The 20,091-nt window shown below is 40.3% G+C and overlaps 1 protein-coding gene across 2 annotated transcripts in view; it reads right to left on the reverse strand.

Moving 5' to 3' along the window:
• PDZRN4 (PDZ domain containing ring finger 4) overlaps positions 1-20,091 on the reverse strand; it is a 414,099-nt gene that overhangs the window by 21,852 nt on the left and 372,156 nt on the right. For both annotated transcript variants that reach the window (XM_075553025.1, XM_075553026.1), the window contains one exon: positions 1,845-1,943. In XM_075553025.1, coding sequence (XP_075409140.1) covers positions 1,845-1,943 — 99 coding nt within the window. The remainder of the gene's footprint in view (positions 1-1,844; positions 1,944-20,091) is intronic.

The following is a 20,091-nucleotide window of genomic DNA, read 5'->3' on the forward strand; positions in this document are numbered from 1 at the left end:
CTTGCAAAGACATGGTTCGAATTTCTCTGTTGATTTATGACACAATGTAAGTCAGCTAGTTTTTTCTCTGTTAAAAGCCACTGATCCTAAGAGTACATGGACCATTCTAGAATTTACAAGGATAAAACGAAAGGGTGTGGGTGGAGAACTTGATCTGAAGACCCTTTTTGCCTTTTCGTATACATTTCTGACTCCCACTTGTCAGACTTGGTCGTCAGCTGATTTAGGACCACGTTAAGCAGAGGATACTCTGGGCCCAGGAAATGCACTTATTATTAAGGCGACTTACTTTCTCTCTCTCTCTCTCTTTTTCTTCTTTTCTTTCTTAAGAGGCCTGGTGGCGTCATGGGTTATGTGTTGGCAGTAGTTTGAACCCACCTGTCGGCCATTGTCAGGGATAAAAGATAAGGCTTTCTGCTCCAGCGAAGATTTATCGCCTCAGAAAGTCACTGGAGTGGCCCTCCTCTGCCCTGAAAGGTCATTAGGAGTTGGCATTGACTTGATGGCAATGAACGAGTGTGAAAGATGGTGATCTTTCATAACTCCTGTAGTAATCTTAGAAAAGCTGGCCACTGTACTCTTAGTTCATACTTATTCAAGGGTTTTCTGTCTCGTGGTCACCTTAATTTATGAAGAGATTTATATTCTCAATTGCTGAATAAATGAAAAAAATTCTGATCCATGAAGGTTATTACTAGAGAACAATGTACATAATGGGAATAAGTGTATTAACTGTACTTTATGCTAACATAAGTAGATATTTAAGGTTCTATTAAGAGTTTATCAACATTTTTATGGGCCAAATGAGTGACAGCTTAGAGTTCACAGGGGGTAATTTCATCTATCACATTCCTGTTGGTGTGTTGGAACCATTTATTTAGGCATTCGCTATCAAAACCTGTTTGTAAACAAAGTACTTCAAGTGTAGCATGAAGTTGCCCCATCCTAACGAGATGTTGGCTATTACCTTCTTTCTGAGTATTTCCACATAATAAATGAGTCTGCAGTGATTTATCATCATTGTGATTGTGCATGAGAAACTGAACCTGGTCTTCTGCATGGAAGATGAGAAATGAGATTTCTATTTTTTGACCACCAGCACCTCATAAAAAATTTTTTTTAAACTCTAAAAGCAATGAAATTAGCACTGGTATGCGATGTTTCCAGTTGGATGCTTCAAACAGCTTCATCAAAGGAAGTGTTTTCTTTTTCACGATCACAGACAAGAAGAGTGGGAACGCTTTACTTTGTAAGTCCTGTGCTAATATATTACCAATAACGACCCTGGGTCATAAATTCTACTTCACGTCTTTCACAATCATTGACATCAAAGGTGTCAAGAAGCATCTCCTGGGCTTCCTGAGAGTGGTTCTGAGACATAGAGTGGAACAAACACACAGGGGCGCTTGTTGGGTATTCCAACCCATCCATCTCGTGGGAAAAGTCAAATGTGTGATTTTTGTACATATTAGATGAAAACAATTAGCCGATGTGATTGTTAACCAAACTGAAGGAAGGCGTAGTGGCAAGGAGGAACAAAATGTTTGCTGATTGCAAACTCTGCTCAAGTTTCTAGATGTCTGTGGGAATTTATTGAAATCTAGATAATGTTACCACTTTCATGCTTTGCTTTGTGGGATTCTGTGGTGAAAGCATCCACATTAAACAAGCTGATAATAATTACATTACTTGGGCAACATAATTTACTTTCCTAATTGAAAGTGACAAGTCCTGGACCATAGCCAATTCTTCACATGCCACCTCTGAAGGATTTTCTCCTTGTAAGGCACTCCACTCCATCGGTGGCCTCTCCCTCCTCAATCCCCCGCCACCAAAGTTCTTACCTCGCTGACGTAAATGCCGGTGTCTTCTTCATCGTCCGTTCGGTAACAGACTGTCAGACCTAGCTTCTCCTGGCTGCTAACACGGCATAGCTCGACCTCCTGAGAGAACACACACACATGAAGACATTTATTTATCTATCTATCTGTCGATTTATTTCAGAGCTAGATATCACAGCAGAACAGATAACTTGCTGGTATCCTTTGATTGCTACATGGGAAATTTTAGCAATTGCTACCCAGTATTTCAGATAAGCTTGTTTTTATTAAAAGTGCTTCCAAATAAATTTCTGCATATTCGTGCCCAGGTTTTAAATTCGGTTGGTATTAAACTGTAACAAACTTACAACTCTTAAAAAAAATCACACACAAGAATATTCATAAAATATGTAGGAATTGAGAAACTGAATCAAAATATTTGAGGATGTCAAAGTAGATAGTAAAACGTTCATGAAAATAGTGTTACTGCATTTTTATTTTTATTTTATTAAAACTCAAAATAAAGGCGAAATACAAAGACATCATGGGTCTTTTCCTGCTACCTCTTCTTTGAAGTTCTATACAAGAGAGTCATAAACGGGTGTTTTGTGCAGCTCAAGCCAAGGTTTCTTATGACTTTAAAGAAGCTCTCATCTTTGAAAAGAAATAGACTCATTCAAGGTGGAGGGAGAGACATCAACAACCACACGGGGCAGAGGCAATGATTCAAAATGTAGCAGTAAATGAACAAGGAAACACATTTACTGAAACATATGGCCAGCGGGCTTGAAACGTCACTCCTTAGGTAATAGATGTTGAATTCATTACCTGATTTATGTTTAGTAAAATAATAATAAATTTCAGTGCATTTCATTTTTATATAATGAAATTGACTTGTGTACTGTCAGAAGCATATGACTTCAGGATAAATACATCACATCATTTCAAGCAGGAAAACACAAACCGGTGTGTGAATCACCTCCATATTTGTTGGAGAACACAATTCTCTCAGGAAAATGATCAGATGAGAAAGAACACAATACATTGAACATGGAGGAAAAATCTGGTCCAAGTTTCAGACCTCACGGGAACTGTCAATGTGTCTAGTACACTGCTCTCCCTCCAGTGCAAAGACCAGGGATGGTCCAGTGTGGTCCTTCAGGAACTGAGATTTGAAGGATGATTGCTCTTATCTGGAAATATTCCGTCTTTTATATAGTCCTGTGCAATTAAGTAGTTTTCTCCTATGGCAAAAGGTGTTGTGTATATGTGTATGAGTGGAAATAAGTTTATCAATAATAAAGCATACATGTAATTTAGATTTGAAACTGTCTCCATACTAACTAAAGCACAAAAAAATCATTAACTTGAAACCACAGAATATTTTTCCTGAATACTGATATATTTGAAGAAGCAATCCTGTTTTAATTTTGTATTTCAGCGAAGTGCTTGTCACTGGATAATAGCCATTTATTTTAATGATATGCTATAAACCACAGGTAAATCTATAGTAATTGAGGACTATCATAAGCTCCAGTGGCCAATAACTTCACAGCTAATAGCAAATAAAGTGAAGTTTAAATCCATTATTCTGAGACATGTACTGCAAATTGGTAAAATATGTGAAACTCTGAAGAATGCTGACTTGCTAACTGGTAGGCAAAAATACTCTAACTGACACTGCGGTCGTTAAGAAGGGCATGCATGGGATATAAGGAAGAGAAAAGGGAAAAAAGGTGAGCAATTCATCTGTCTAGAGGAAGAAGAGGAGAAGATAACATGATTTGGGATTGGAACCAGAAATACACACACACCAAGGGGCTTTTCAAAACTGGCAATAATTAATGCTTCCAGAGGGAAAGAAGACTTGACCGAAATTGTAACATTAGGAAGAAATTATAGCAGCAAAACAGCTTCAATTACACCAACAAGGTTTACAGTTAAGGAGTAAAGGTTCTTGTGAATCCTATGAGGCTTGTAAGAAAACTTAAACACTCCATAAAGAACTGAGAGTGAGGCCTTTAAATCAAGGCAAATGAGGGGCTCTAGTCAAAGCTTGAAATCCACTGACTTTCGATGGCCTGCGCATGGCACGGCAGGAGCTCCCTGCCTGTGCTCGGGGCAGACATTGTCAGGGGGCAGATTACCTTTGTGGATGTTTCCCACACATGCTCCACTGTGCACTGTGGCTTTGGTACCTGGCAGATCTATCAAAAGGGAAAGGGCAGAATTCATTCACCGGAGGCTCTAATACCACAAATCAAAGCATTCAGTCCAGGACTGAGGAAGACATTAAGATGCTGTGAACAAAATGAGTGTTCTGTGTTGTCATGGTGCTGGCATAGCTCCATGGGAAATGGCTCCACATTCCTGTGGACATAGCCCCACAGCAAGGCCTCCCAGGGAGTGAGCATGTGTCCTGCCTCCTGCTATTCATCTCCTTAGCGCCTCCAAATGGGGTCATCAAGCCGTGACCAGATTGACAGGCTAAACTCCACCCCTTCACTCTTAAATCTTAAATTGACAACAGATTATGTAACTATCACAATAAGTGAGTGAGTGAATAGCAAAACCAGGCATTTGCTGTGGCTTTCCTTTCTCTTACAAGTAGCTCTTGAGTCATAAAGATAATTGATAAATAAATCTCTCTTGAATAATCATCATTAATAATTGTGGAACAGGGTATGGCTACAAAGATAAAGCTCTCACGACAAAGAGTCTGTGGCAGCTGGACTTCAGGCCCTGGGATTTCTGGCAGGGGCCCTGCCAAACTTGGAGTCCTGAAGGAATCTCAAGCAAGGTTTTCCAGATCCTATAAACAATCTAAGACCAGTTCCAAGGGTGAGCTTGTATTGTCTTATAATTTAGGATCAAAGATCCCTTAATTCCATGTCAAAATAACTGATGAGCAATTCCTTGTAGTCCATTTTGTTTGTATGAGGCAGAGGCCGCTTTGCAAAGACCGAATGCTGATAGGGATTCTCTAGCAGGTGTGTAGTTAAGCATTCCCTTCACAGTGCAGGAATGCCTCTCACTTCTGAAGAAACCACCTCTTGGTAATGGAGAGTGTTTTCCCCAACAACTTCCATACCTTTCCCTCTGTCACTGGGAAGAAGCTGTTTGATGCAAACATAAAGTAAATGCTACCTCTGTCCATTGTCTCTGTTGAGACTATTCGTGGGCACGCACAAATCAAAGCCAAATCTTCACGGACTACAATGCTAGCCGTCTAGAAGTCATTTCTGACTGGAGTGGAGGAATCACTTCTTATACCTGGCAAAACTACATTAATTTTGGCTTAAATGTGTTTTAAGGCTCTATGTACTGACAAGAGTGTATAAGTCTCTTTTAAAAAAATCAAATCACAGTATGTGAGGAAATGATTATATGTAGATTGAAGGGGTAGAAGATTAAAGTTAGTAAAGCTTGTTGGGAAACAGCCTTCTAATCATAGAATGACAAGAATGGGATTTTTACATAAATCATTTGCACCAGAGTGCTATGAAATTTTTTATGATTGGGTGTAAGGAGGAACAAGAAAATTAAAAGGGAAAATAGGGGCATTTTGCTTCTATCTAAAGAACACAGTCTTCAGAAAGAGAGTCAAGGTATTAAACCTCCTGCAAGGATTTTCTAAGCCAAATTGGTCCCAAAGTGTCAAAGAACACAGGCACAGCTATAAAGTTTTTCTCCCCTCTGAGCAGGAAAATTTAGAGGTAGCACGTGCTATTCAAGTTTGAAGAAGAACCAGGTCTAGGTAGATTGGTCATTGATACTGGTTGACAATCAAGGGAGAAACAGAACAATTGTGGTTCCCATCTTTATTTTGATTTCATTGGACAATATATTCATTTTCTAGATAAGCTTACTGTATCTTATGGTGAATAGAAATCAGGTAATGATATTTAAGAAGGAATAGAGAAAAAAATTTCCAGAAATAAGCAAATGGTGGAGACAAGGACATTTTGGTTCAAACACATCTATTCCCAAGTTTTTATATCTACCAAGTTATTTCAACTGGTAACTAAAGCACCTTTCGGGAACCACTAAGGTCAGTTCCAAAGCATGTGGTCATGTCCTTTCCGAATACAGTCTTAACTTTAACTCTTTATTCAACTATTTTTCCTGTGTGTATGTGAAATGTGGGAGGCTTTTGATACTTTCCACAGTGGGTCTGAATCAATATTCAGGTTAGCAGTCAACCACTTTAATCACTAAATGCCAGGGTTCCTCCTCAATCACTTTAGGAGGTCATAATTCACCCATTGTAAATGGAGTTTATACCTTAGCAAAGAAAGAAATACCAATTTTGCCATTTCCACTAATTGTGCAGAAAGTAGATTCATGATGGTAGTGATCAATAGTTCATGTAATGAATTCTAGGTGAGGAATAGAAATGAGAAACTGAACATCAAGGCAAGCGAGAAGCATCATTACTCCTATGGTTCCAGCTACAGAATGCAGCAGAATCCAGGGAAACCTGTCCTTTCAACAGGCTTCCATCAAATCCTGTTAACCACACAAATACTCATATGCACACGCACAAGCACACACATGTAAGAAAACTTGGGGGAATCTTCTGATGCACCACATATGGAGCTATTCATATATATATGATAAGATAATATGTATTATTTTTTGAGGAATCTAAAGCTGATTTTAGAGGGTTCTAGGGCCATGCAATTTACCTTTGTAAGAATACAGAATTCTACACTCTTTTTACAGCTAACTGATATAGTGAAAAAATATTAAAATGATAATTAATTGGCTTACTTTTAGTGCTGCCAATTTTCTGTAATCATTTGTGATTACGTTTTTGTGACTTGAAGTTAGCTTCAACTTGCCTAGTTTGCAGACTAGTCTTTCCTATCTTTTCATCCTTAAATCAGCTACAGAGCCCTTGTCTTCCCTGTGCCTAGCCTGCACCATACTTCATGAAGAAAAGGGCAGCCATCAAATGAACACTGCTCCCTCTTCCCTGCACCCAGTCTATCAACCTAGATACAGCTCTGTCTTCTCCCTAGATGCTCCCTCTATTAAAAGAAACGGAGGTCTCTGATCAAATCAGGGCCAATACTTCCACTCACCCTCTGTAAACCAATCTTTTTTATACCTTTCAAAATGTTTACCCCTTGTATTATCTCCTCCCTTTTCTTCTGTCTTATCAGTTCCTCTTTCCTTATAAGTATTCCCATTTGCATATACAGGCAAATATGTTTGGCTATCATTAATTAGGAAATACAGTGGAGAAGGTGGCTTGTTCTGGAGCAGGAGCTGCTGGGAAGACCCCGCAAATGCTACTCAGACGACTCAGTAGAATTGATCTTGGCATTCATCAGGAAGATTGAAGTTCCAAGGAGAGGAAAGTGACCATGCAAGGTGTGAGATGTAGCATGTGATATTCCAGGAAGTTTAAACAGCAAATGTGGGTGAAGTTTAAGCATAAGATTGTAGTGGGTGAAGGGACATGGGAAAAAATAAATCTGGGAAGGTAGACACGGGTCCGATCGTGGGAGGATCACAATGTTAGAATACGCAGTTTAGCCTCTCTGCAAACAGTAACGAGAAGCCTTTGGAGAGGGGAGAAAATGGTGACCAGATAGGACTCATCCCTCCGGAGCTCCTGCTGCCAGACCAGAAAGGCGAAGGAAACGGGGAGGTGGATCCTGAAATTAGAACTAGGGTACCAGGGTCTCTCCTGAACCCCTTTTTGTGTGGGATTGCCACTCACAAAGCAAACCACGACACTTTAAAGTGCTCTAGCTTTGGCGAGCCTGGAGGCGCTGGCTGTGCCCTTGCCAGGAGCAGCGATTTCTGCTGGCAGATGCCAGAGAGGGGACAGAATTCCAGACAGGAGGGGAACCCCACTCCGGAGCTCTCCACATGGTTGGCTGCCTTGAGTCCACGGCCAGGGGAGTGGTGGCGGGTAGCCATAATTTAGAGTAAAAGATAAATATGGTATTACCTTAGGAAGATCGCGGTGTGGGAGAAAATAGGCGGAAAGTTGGGAGTCCAGGGAGCAAATTTAGTTCCTATTGGCCGAGAAGGAAATAACCCCCCTGATAAGCTGGATCTCCCCCTCTGGCGGTCTGCCTGACAGCCCCCAAATCGGAGCACATCACAAGCAAAAAACAAAAAAACAACAAGGGGTGAAAATATATTATTGTTTTAAAACTCAGTCCCAAGTCTGTTTGCGCAGCTCCAAGGAGCACTTAGGAGGAGGCCCTTAACATAAATCAGCATAAGAAGCAACCTAGCAGAGGAGACCAGTCAGTAAGGGTGCAGTGTAGCACCAATGAAGAATAATACAGCTTTCCTCCAGTTTCTAAATGCTCCCCCCACCCCCCACCCCAACTTTCACGATCCGAATTCTACCTTGCAAGTCTGGATAAAGTAGAGGATTTACACTGGTGCAGATAGGAGCTGGAGGCACAGGGAATCCAGGGTGGATGATCCCTTCAGGAGCAGGGCTGTGAGGGGCGATACTGGGAGGGTAGAGGGAGAGTGGATTGGAAAGAGGGAACTGATTATAAGGGTATACATGTGACTTCCTCCCTGGGGGACAGACAACAGAAAAGGGGGTGAAGGGAGACGTCAAACAGGGAAAGATATGACAAAATAATAATTTATAAATTATCAAGGGCTCATGAGGGAGTGGGGATGGGGGGGGGGGGGAAGAGGACCTGATGCAAAGGGCTTAAGTGGAAAGCAAATGCTTTGAAAATGATGAGGGCAAAGAATGTACAGATGTGCTTTATACAATTAATATATGTATGGATTGTGATAAGAGTTGTATGACCCCCTAATAAAATGTTAAAAAAAAAAAAAAAACAACCTAGCTAAGGGATGCCAGAACTCAGCTACAGGGCCTGGTGGCTTTTAGCATAACAAAGACCCGCTATAGCAAGAGTCAGCTTCAAACAGCAAGGATCCCAGTGACTGTGAAAGACAATTTCATTTGATTATACTCAAAATAAAAAATAAAATCCTCAGGCTCATCGGGCTTGGGCTTGCTTTTTATCCTTTTTTTCTCCTCTTTGCTTCTTTCTTGGTCTCCCACACTCTACTGCTAACTTCCAGACCACTCCCCTTAGCCTAGGGCATTTATACCTGCACCACACTGAGCTAAGTCAGCTCCACCCTATGTAAGTAGGGAGGCTGGGAAAATCCCTGCTGACCCCCACCAGTGATACTCTGCTCAACATCTTACTGGGGAATTCCTGCCTGTGTGCCTGGGGGCATAAGGCAGCTCTGCCAATACTCCTAAACGCTCCAAACTTCTGTAGGAACCTCTGCCCAACCTCCGCAACACCAAAGTAGGCCACCCTTCTGGGTCACTCCCCTGAGAGGGAAGCCACAGGAGGATAAAGTGGTAGGTTAATTCCATAGTGAAATTAGCTATAGGCAGTTCGAAGAAACACTCCTACAAGTCTCCCAGAGAGAGCCAGTGCTCTTAGACTCCCAGGAAAATGGCACCTGGCTCATCTAAAACCACGCCATGCAAACAACCATCAGCCCCAACGACCTCAATGAAAAAAACGGGGGAAACAAAAGGCAATGGCAGAAGATGTCCTGAACATAATGACATGCATAGAAGAAGCAGACATTGAGCTGCCACAGAAAGAAATTTTCAGAATGCTACTTGGAGTCATACAGGATCTGAGGGAAACAATACAGAAAAAGGATGAAATGATAGAAGAGGTAAAAGTCATAAATCAAAGAGAAATACAGGAGCTTAGGGAGGAGATAACAAAAACCAGTAGCAGACTCACGGACCTCGAGAAGCAAGTGGAGGAATCAGAGAACCACATCAGTGACTTGGAGGACAGTCAAGCAGACTTTAACAAACAGGAACAAAAATCTAGTAAGATCATCAGAGAAGCTGAAGAAAACTTAAGAGCTATGTCTGATGCTATGAAGCAGAACAACATTAGAATTATTGGCTTACCGGAGGAAAACACAACAAAGGGACGTTGGACCTCCACTCAAGTACTCCCTCAATACAAGAATACTTTCTTCTATTAAATTGGCATTCTATGTTGCTCACCTTCTCAATACAACCACCGAAGACAAAGTGGGTGAACAATTAAATGTGTTGAAGAAAGCTGATGGTGCCCAGCTGTCAAAAAAGATAGCATCTGGGGTCTTAAAGGCTTGAAGGTAAACAAGAGACGATCTGGCTCAGAAGCAATAAAGCCCACATGAAAGAAGCACACCAGCCTGTGTGACCATAAGGTGCTGAAGGGATCAGTTATCAGGCATCAAAGAACAAAAAATAATATCATTGTGTGCTCACCTCCCTGATATGACCGCTGAAGACAAATGGGTGCATTAGCAAATGTAGCAAAGAAAGCTGATGGTGCCTGGCTATCAAAAGATATAGCGTCTGGGGTCTTAAAGGCTTGAAGGTAAACAAGCGGCCATCTAGCTCAGAAGCAACATAGCTCACATGGAAGAAGCACACCAGCCTGTGCGATGACATGGTGTCAAGGGATCAGATATCAGGCATCATCAAAACAAAAATCTTACCATAGTGAATTAGCGGGGGAGTGTGGAGTAGAGACCCAAAGCCCATTTGTAGGCCACTGGACATCCCCTTACAGAAGGGTCTTGGGGAGGAGACAGACAGTCAGGGTGCAATATAGCAACGATTAAAAATACAACTTTCCTCTAGTTCCTAAATGCATCCTCCCCTCTTCCCATGATCTGAATCCTACCTTGCAAGCCTGACTAGATCAGAGGATGTACACTGATACAGATCGGAACTGAAAACACAGGGAAGCCAGGGCAGATGATCCCCTCAGGACCAGTGGTGTGAGTGGTGATACTGGGAATGAACGTAGAGGGAGGGTGGGTTGGAAAGGGGGAACCGATTTCAAGGATCTGCATGTGACTTCCTCCCTGGGGGGACATATAACATAAAAGTGGGGGAAGGGAAATGTGGGACAGAGCAAGTATGACAAAATAATAATTTATAAGTTATCAGGGGTTCATGAGGGAGGGGGCAGTGGAAAGGGAGGGGGAAAAATGAGGACCTGATGCCAGGGGCTTGGGTAGAGAGCAAATGTTTTGAGAATGATGAGGGCAATGAATGTACAAATGTGCTTTACACAATTGATGTATGTATGGATTGTGATAGGAGGTGTATGAGCCCCTAATAAAATGATAAAAAAAGAGAGAAGTCTTTGAAGGGGAAATAAAGAAGTCATATTTGCAGCTTAGAAAATGGATTTCTGGCAGAAGCATAGTGCTAGCATAATGGTGAATTGTAGGAGTCAAGAGGCAGGGAGATAAGCTGGGACTATTACCAGTCTATGTGGGGGAAGATAAAGGAACACAGTATCATATCATTTCTAAATGTAGTTATCTTTTTACCCCCTTTAATAAATGAAGAAAAAGCTAAGCAACATGCCAAAAGTCATACAGTAAGTCAGTGGCAGAACAAGGAGTGAAGTTCTTGCTATGGAACTCAGCCAGAATTCCTGCTGGTAACCCTCCTCCTCACTCTTCCCTGCTTTCTTATGCTACCAACCCCTTACCTGTTGTGTTTGCCATTGCATCCTTCACGCGTTAGCCATGAAAGGAATTTGGCCTTTGTAGGACAGTGTCCTCATGGCTTCCTTACAGTCTCAGTACCAGGTCGAGCACTGAGGACCGAGGAGTGCTCTCCCATGCCTTTTATGGATGTATTAACTGCTCAGGTCTGAGGCTGCTTGAAGGGTTTAAAACTGCTTTTGCTATGCTTGTACCTTAGTCTAAATATTGTAAGATTAAGTGAAATATGTGTAGGAAGCTTCTCACAAACAATAGATAAGACTTTCTTAAAAGCCCAGCGAGGAAGAAACATAATCAAAATGTGAAATATGATGATCTACAAATTTCTCATCTACGAATTCCAGCAAGGGTCACTTTTGTGGGGGTGGGGCTGGTATACCTTCTTCTTTTTTTCCCTCCAAGCCATTTTATTAGGAATTAATCCAGACAACACACCATTCCATAGTTCAATCACATCAAGCAATATTCTACAATTGCTATGACAATCAGTTTCAAAACCTTTTATTCCTTTTGAACTCCATGATACAGCTCCCCTTGCCCCAACCCACCTCTCCCACAGTCACTTCTTGATTCTCGTCTCTCTCTGGACATTTGTATAGCTCCTGCTGCCAAGGATTGTATTCAGCTTTGGAAACTGATTATGTACTCGGTATTGTGCTAAATGCTTTGTGAATATCTTATCTAATTTTACTAAAAAATTGACAGGTAGCAGAGTGCAAAGTAGTTATTTCTGGACCACTTAACATTTATTCTCTCTTCTCTTGGAAGAAATGACTCTAAACATGTTTCATAGAATTTTACTTTCTTACATGTGTGTTCAGGACTGATTTCCAGCTCCAGGGACAGATGTGAGATCTAGTTATTAGCCACATATTGAGCTTTATTCCACAAATAACCATAGTGATCATTTCAGAGATGATGATATGATCCAGTTCAAGCCTGTCAAAATCAGCCCAAGACTTCTGTTGAAATTACTGGGATAAGAACACTTGTCTTTTCTGTTGTACTTAAGCTTATGAGACTAGATATCAAGAGCAGTTCAAAGCTTGACCTTTCCCACCAGATAGAGCCCAAGGGCAGGTTGAACAAAGAGAAGAGAAAGCTGAGAGATGAAGAAAGTTCGAAATGTAGTGGCATTATCTGAGCCTCAGAGACAATGTTGGGAAAGGGTTGGACTCTGTGGTAATTACATAATTTGGTGTCAATTTGAGGCGTAAGAGTGAAGGGTGGAGTTTAGCCTGTCAATTAGATAGTAGCATGATGAACTCATTTGGAGGTGTGAAGGAGATAAACAGCTCACTGGACGCTGGACACAGACAGGTGGCCACTCTCTGTGAGACATTTCTGACTAGAAACTACATGGAGCTACCCTGATGCAGCCAGAGTCCTGGGAACTGGAAGAACCATGTGCTGAGTGGCTTCCACTGCCACTGGATCCACAAGACTTTCCACCCACTGGACAGTGATCTTTCTGCATTTGGCGTCATTGCATGGCTGCGTGTGTCTGAAGATGAATTTATGGACTAGTATCGACATATGGGGTATTATCAGACTTATGGACTCGATCTGGAGTGGGCTGGGATATTTTGTCACTACTTAATTGCTCTTGTATATAAAGTTCTTTCTTACACACAACTGTGTCTTTATGAACTTGCTTCTCTAGTCTACCTGGACTGAGACAGACTGTTCACCAGCCGAAAGATGAGGATGTCTGCTTGCATAAGTCTAGGAAATCCTAAGTAAGGCCCCTCTACCTAGGAATAGACTCAGTGGCCTGGGCCATGGTTTTGGTTTTGGCTTTATCAATTCACACCGGAAGCAGATAACCTTTGGGATTTTTAGCAATAAGAAACCTATCTATCTGTAATTCTGTCAAATTTTGTTTGGAGTATTCTTTTCCTTGGAGCAGAGTACTAGTTGGTTTGATGGATATACATTCCTTTTTATAGATAAAAATCTTAAGAGCCAATATTAAGTAATTCAGGGCAACTCATTCAGCAGCCTATTGTCAGTGTCAGATTTAAACATGGGTTTTGTTTGTTTGCTTACTCCCTGTTTTGTTTAGGAGGCCTGGTGGTATGGTGTCTATGCACGGGCTGCAATCTCTACGGCAGTCGGAACCACCAGCAGCACCAGAAGAGAAAGACTGGCTTTTCTATTCCCTTAACAGTTATAGTCTCAGACACCCACAGGGGAGTCACGAGGGGTCACCAGTGACTCGATGGCAGTGAGTGTTTTGTTTTTAATCAGTGAACTTTAAACACAACATGAACTGACTCCAGTGAAAAGAAAGGCCTATGTGGTAGGCGACGGATGAAATAAGCCAAGCAGAAAAGAGATGAACCAAGTGAGGGAAAATCCAGAAAGGGACTACTGGAAGATACAGAAAAGGGTGCTGAGCATCCACCGATCTCCAGTGGACAGACGCATAATGATTCCACAGATCAGCGCTGGATTGTCCCCTGAGGCATCCAAGGCTGGACATCTCTGTGGAAGCAGACCCGTGAGTTTGAACCTCACCTTTTCAGTTAGCATCTTTTTTCTCTTTTTTTAAAAAAAACATTTTATTAGGGGCTCATACAACTCTTATCACAATCCATACGTACATCACTTGTGTAAAGCACATCTGTACATTCTTTTCCCTCATCATTTTCAAAGCATTTTCTCTCCACTTAAGCCCTTTGCATTAGGTCCTCTTTTTTTCCCTCCCGCCCCCTCCCTCATGAGGCCTTGATAATTTATAAATGATTATTTTGTCATATCTTGCCCCGAGCATCTTAGCACATTCATCGCTGTGCCACAGCATTTCTTTTAGAGGGTTCTCTAAGTACACCTGACTCATCCTGATGTAACAGCACAGGGTAGAACTGCCCCCTTTGTTTCCAAAGCTGTGAGTCTTTCTGGCAGTAGACACCTTATTTTTCCTCTGTGGAGAGGTTCATGGATCTGAACTGCTGACCTTGAAGTTAGTAGGATAAGGTATAACCCACTACACCCCCAGGGCTTCTTAAAATGGTCCTCACTCACTAAAAGCCATCGAATCATTCTCATTGTGAATTTACATAGGGTTTCCAAGACTGCATTTACTAGTAGGAGCAGCCAACCTCACCTTTATTTCTAGGAGTGACTGTGGGTTTGAATCACCGACCTTTGGGATAGCAGTGCAATGCTTATCACACAATAGCACCCAAAACAAACGAGAAGAAACAAGAAAACCAACCCCCTGCTATTGATTAATAACCATTTACACTGGCTCTACATAGTGTTTCAGAGGCTGTACATTGGTACATGGATAGTCCCAACTGTTTTCTGCATGGTGGTTTTGAACCTGAAGGTTAAGAGTCCAGTGCTGACCCAACAGCGCCACCAGGGCTCCCTCCCTCACAGTACGGTAGCACCAGGGGCCTTGGCGGTGCCCTCTGTTTCCTGTTGGGCTGCTGGCCACCAAGTGAGCAGTCTGAACCCACCAGCTGCTCCTCAGGAGAGAGCTAAGACTTCCACTCCTGTAGGGATTGACAGTCTCAGAAACCCGCAGGGGCAGCTCTCCTCTGCCCCAGAGCGTCACTACGAGTGGAAATTGACTGGATGGTGGTGAGTTTGCTTGTTTGTTTTTTGGTATAAAATTGCTAGAGAGGTCTGTTTAGGACCAAATTCTGAAAATCACCAAAGCCAGAGTCTTAACTGTACTTGTGAGAATTGTTGGAGTAATCATGTTTTGTTATCTATGATATTTTCCACAATTAAAAAAAAGTCTTCTGTAGATCAAAAAGAGAGAAGAGTAAACAAAATTTGGAGATTTTTCTCTTATCTAAATGAAATAAAAGTTAAAAAATTAGTATTACTGGAAAAAAGCAATGGCTTGTTTTTCTTTTACTAGACCCAGGCAAAGACATAGATTTGATCAGTTTTATTTTATATATTGGCTAAAATTTAAGGATGTTAATATAACTACAATTTACTTCATAAAATGGTTTGGGCAGGAAATGTATGCACAATCTGAGCACAATCATCTTCGTTGATAAATGGAAGTGATTTACAAAAAGAGTGGCAGAGCCCCGAGTGGGGTCCAGACCTCTTGACTGTCATGCGGTTGCCTTTTCCACTATTACCTGGCTTGCTCTTTAATTCAGCGATTCTCTCATGAGTAGGGTGGGGGGAGGTGTGAGGTCTGTGAAGGAAGGGGAGTATGTTGAGGATGGAAATTCCTCTTACATGGTTATGGAGGGGCACGCTGTATAAGTGGAAGGTGTGGCGGCTGTAACAAGGCTGAGAACCCAATGCTTACTGTATTATAAGCAGCATCAGGGGAGAAGGATTTGAACTACAAAAATTAATTCAAATTATTCCAGCCCTTCTAAACCAAAACAAAACCCACTGCCATCAAGGCCATGACGGCTCAGGGCAGAGTAGCACTGCCCTGTGAGTTTCTGACATTGGAGCTCTTTATAGCAGTCCAAGGCTCGGTCTTTCTTCCAAGGAGCCGTGGTGGTTTCGAATCACAGAAGCTGGGTTTGCAGCACAGCTCCTAAGGTCTATGCCACTAGGCCTCCTTATTCCGACTCTTAGCAAACCTAAGAACCAAGAACGAGCACACTCAGCTTTAACGTCGAAGCACTCTCCATTTTCTAAGAGACTCAAACACCTCTTGCCCTTTGGATAGTCATGCGTTGCACCTGGTCCTGCTGTCTGTATTGTTCTTTCTACTCTCGGCATTTGTGGGGAAGCTGTCTTATCTTTGAAAATAGCATTTCCAAAAGAGTATTAACATTTCTTTGATATTAGCTATGTGCTTTCTGTAAATAGTCAAATAGGATAGGAAGGCCCCTTGCCTTGGTAGTCATGGTTTCAGTGACCGCACTTGTAGGTTCTGTTCGCTGTTTGTCCTGCTTGGTAGCTTGCCACACTCTCAGGAAAGGAGATAAGCTAAAGAGAGAGCATCTACTGCTTGGCTTGCAGTTTCAAATAAAAAATACAATCGTTTAAAGTGGTGGACAATCACTCTGAAGAGCAATATGTTCTTTCCCTAAACAGGAGTCAACGTAAGTCATCTACAATCCTTATTGGTGACAAGGAGACAAGGATTCAGTTAAGGTCATGGCTCAAACCCAGCAGCTGCACCATGGGAGAAAGATGAGGCTGTCTGCTCCCAGAAAGATGGATCGTTTGGGAAACCCTGTATTGATCCAGAACTGATTCCATGGCAGTAGGTGACAGAGTGAGTACTGAGAAGGTATATAAGCCACACTATTTATACCAACAAGAGTTTCTTCATGGGATTTGTAAATGAGGACACGCCCACTACTACCATGTCAATTCTATTGGCTAAGGTTTCTGAACCTGTCAATCTTTATAGGAACTTATAGTCTCGCCTTTGGGGGGCTGGGGGCTTGAGCACGAACCTTGTAGTGACCATCTAACATGTCACATACTATGCCATCAGCTTGCCATAACTAGAGTCAAGCAAAGTTGGTGTAAATACCAACTTCGAGTAACAAACCAGGCTACATGCCAAGGCTTAATGAGCTTTCTCTCATGAAAATGCCAATGGCTCCAAACCATTGAACGCCGGAAGCCCGATTGTTATGGGATGAATTATGCCCTCACCTCAAATATGTATTAGAGTCCACATTTTTATATCCAATTTTAAGAAATTAGTTGGGAATAATAATAAATTAAGTAATAAATTAAGGCTCCCTAATATTCTAAAAAGAGACAAAGAAGAGCAAAACAATAGTGCTTAGTTCTAGAACGTGGTGGTCAGTAAGAAATTTGATCAGTAATATTAATTGTTAGAAATTGCTTGGTGTGTCACATCTCCAGATTAGCTTCATGCCAGTGAATAATAGAAATGAATGTCCTTATAAATATAGTCATTAATTCTACATGATAGAGACGTCTTGAATTCATGCACTATTACATTTTTGGTAAATGTTATATTTTACCACTGTCCGTGATCTCAAAGTGTCCAGAGAACTCATTTAGCAACACAGATTTTATATTTTTCCTCTTCTCTCCTTGTTTTATTTTTAGCTAGTAGAAAACTAATACTGCTAGTTAGTTTTTAATGCAGCCTATTATGAGACATGAAATGCATTGCATCTTTCTTGTACTGGCAATAAGATTCTAATAACATGCATTAAAACCAATTAGTAGACCTGAATCTCCTCTCATCTGATGAATGAGCAGGGGAGGGTCTACATTTATCTGTTTCAGATATTATACATTGAATTCCAGACTCTGTGACGCCCATGTCTCTGTTGACACAACAGAAATTTGTCAATCCTCCTCAGAACTTCTCCTTATTTGAAAGGCATTCAGGAACTTTTCCAGCATGTATTATTAAGCAGACATAAAAGGAAGATTAACAAAGCAGCAGAAGAATGGGAAATAAATAAACCTGGTGACAAGATGAACTGTATTTCTATCAGCTGGTTACTGGAGCAGGAAATACAGGATTTTCTAATGAGGTGCTGGGTTATTACTGCACCTCTTTTCCTTCCTTGACCTATTTATAGTGAAGGCTAGCTCCTGTCCCCTGATGAACACAACAGAAAAGGAACCCCGATTTTCAAACCTATCAAAATCCCACAGATGTCTTAATAATTGATGTCCAAACCCCCATTTCCCCGCTATTCTTTGTCTTGTTTGGTAAAGCAGTACTTTCATAAAACTAATTATATTCACATTAACTAAATCAAAATTTCTTACTTAACCAAGGAAACTAAACCCTGAAACAATAAATTTATTTAAAAATCTAGCAGAAGGTCATAAAATGTTGAAATAAAAGTTTTGTACTTTGCTTCTATTTTTATTTTTCCTCCAAAAAAACTCTACACACATGATTTTTTTTTAAATCCAGAAAAAAGCTCTATATATTATAAATACATTCTCAGAAAGGAGAATATTCATTTTGGAGTGATATATACACTCTTAAACACTGCAGGCACTCCCACAAAATGTATATATTACTTAAAAGCAAAATTTCATTTACAGATGTTTCTAAGTTTGATCAGGGTTACTCCTCAACTGTATACACAGGATTAAAAATTAACAGTGGACTATAATGTTTAGTATCAATATTATGCCATTACCAATTTTAGAGACTAAAAATAAGTAATGATACAAATTTTTGTGAGTTAAAGCATTCATATATATGGTATATATATATATATATAGATACATATGATTATTAATCAAGTTTTATTTTGAATGTATAACTTTTTCAGCGACTAGTGCATAGGTTTAAATTATTGTATTTGCATAATTGTGATACCAATATGTTGTAATAAACACGATGGTATCCATTTAGAGACATTAAATTACCACTCTGAATAGTATTTTATGATGCTGGCTAGGCAATTAAATAAAATAAACAATCAGATAAATTTTATATTTCTATTCATTTAACATATTTATTAAAAATCATGTTATGGCTATTTGCCCAACTGCTTTGAATAGTATTATTTTCTTGGGGTTTTGAAAGGTTGAAATGTTCTATTTTTATTATTAATGATATTAGTCTGATGTTGGGCAGTAAAAATTATTTTCAATCATTGAATTATCTGTTATACAGCAGTCTAATTTGGTAGCTGTATACAAAAGCATAGATCATTAAAACTAATGTAAACTATATCATCATCAGTTCTCTATCACATAAAATTTATAATACCAAAGGATTCTAAGTGACTTTTACATTCATCAGTAAATAACGGAATACTACGAATCTGTGAAAGTAACTGAAGAAATGTAACACAGTAAATCATCCTACAGATGATTAAGTATACAAATAGACATATAACTCTAGTTATGGAATAAGAAATCATTTAGATTAAAAAAGTTCTGAGGGTAAATATAAATATGGCTAACTCTAGCAGGTGTTATCATAATGATTATAATATTTTTCTATTGCATCTGTGTTTTCAAAACATGTATATATGTATATATTATTCCAAAATAAAATATTAATAAAAATTTTAAGTAATGGGTTTTATGTACATCTGAAAATCTCTGCTTCTTTCCTTTTACCTGATCATCTTATTTACTGGAAAACAAGAACAAAATGTAACTCGATGGATTCAGTGATGTGAGAAAACAACAACAAAGCAAGCACCCAGGTACCACTGTGTGTGGGTAAGCTGCTCAAACAGTATTAGAGCTACATCCCACGTAACCCGAGAGCCAGGGAGACAATGACCGATGGAATACAGTCTTTAGGAATGTAGGTTAGAGATTTTTAAAGTTTTACCTACCAGGTTATGAACTTTGTGTGAGTTTTCAATGTCAATATTTGGCATAGTTTATTTTTTATGATCTATTTCATACTCATCTAAAGAGAGTCACTCTCTACGTCAGAGTTGTTATTTTTTCTACTCAAAGTGCAGCCAAGCTATTCAGCTGAAGTGTGCCAATGCCAGAAGTTCATTGTGCTGGTGCCAGGGTCAAATCTACACAAAGGGAGTTTGGCCCTAATCACCCTTTACAACTGATCTCTCCAATATGGTACATGATAGTACTTTTTAAAAAAACATTTTAGGGTCTTTTATTAGTAAACAGAAATTCTGTTTTCTTTTTTAAAAATTAATTTATTGGGGGCTCATACACCTCTTATCGCAATCCATCCATCCATCCATCATGTCAAGCACAATTGTATATTTGTTGCCATCATCATTCTCAAAACATCTGCTTTTTACTTGAGCCCATGATATCAGCTCCTTAT

Source organism: Tenrec ecaudatus, chromosome 6 (genome assembly GCF_050624435.1).
Source record: "Tenrec ecaudatus isolate mTenEca1 chromosome 6, mTenEca1.hap1, whole genome shotgun sequence".
Lineage (NCBI taxonomy): Eukaryota > Metazoa > Chordata > Mammalia > Afrosoricida > Tenrecidae > Tenrec > Tenrec ecaudatus.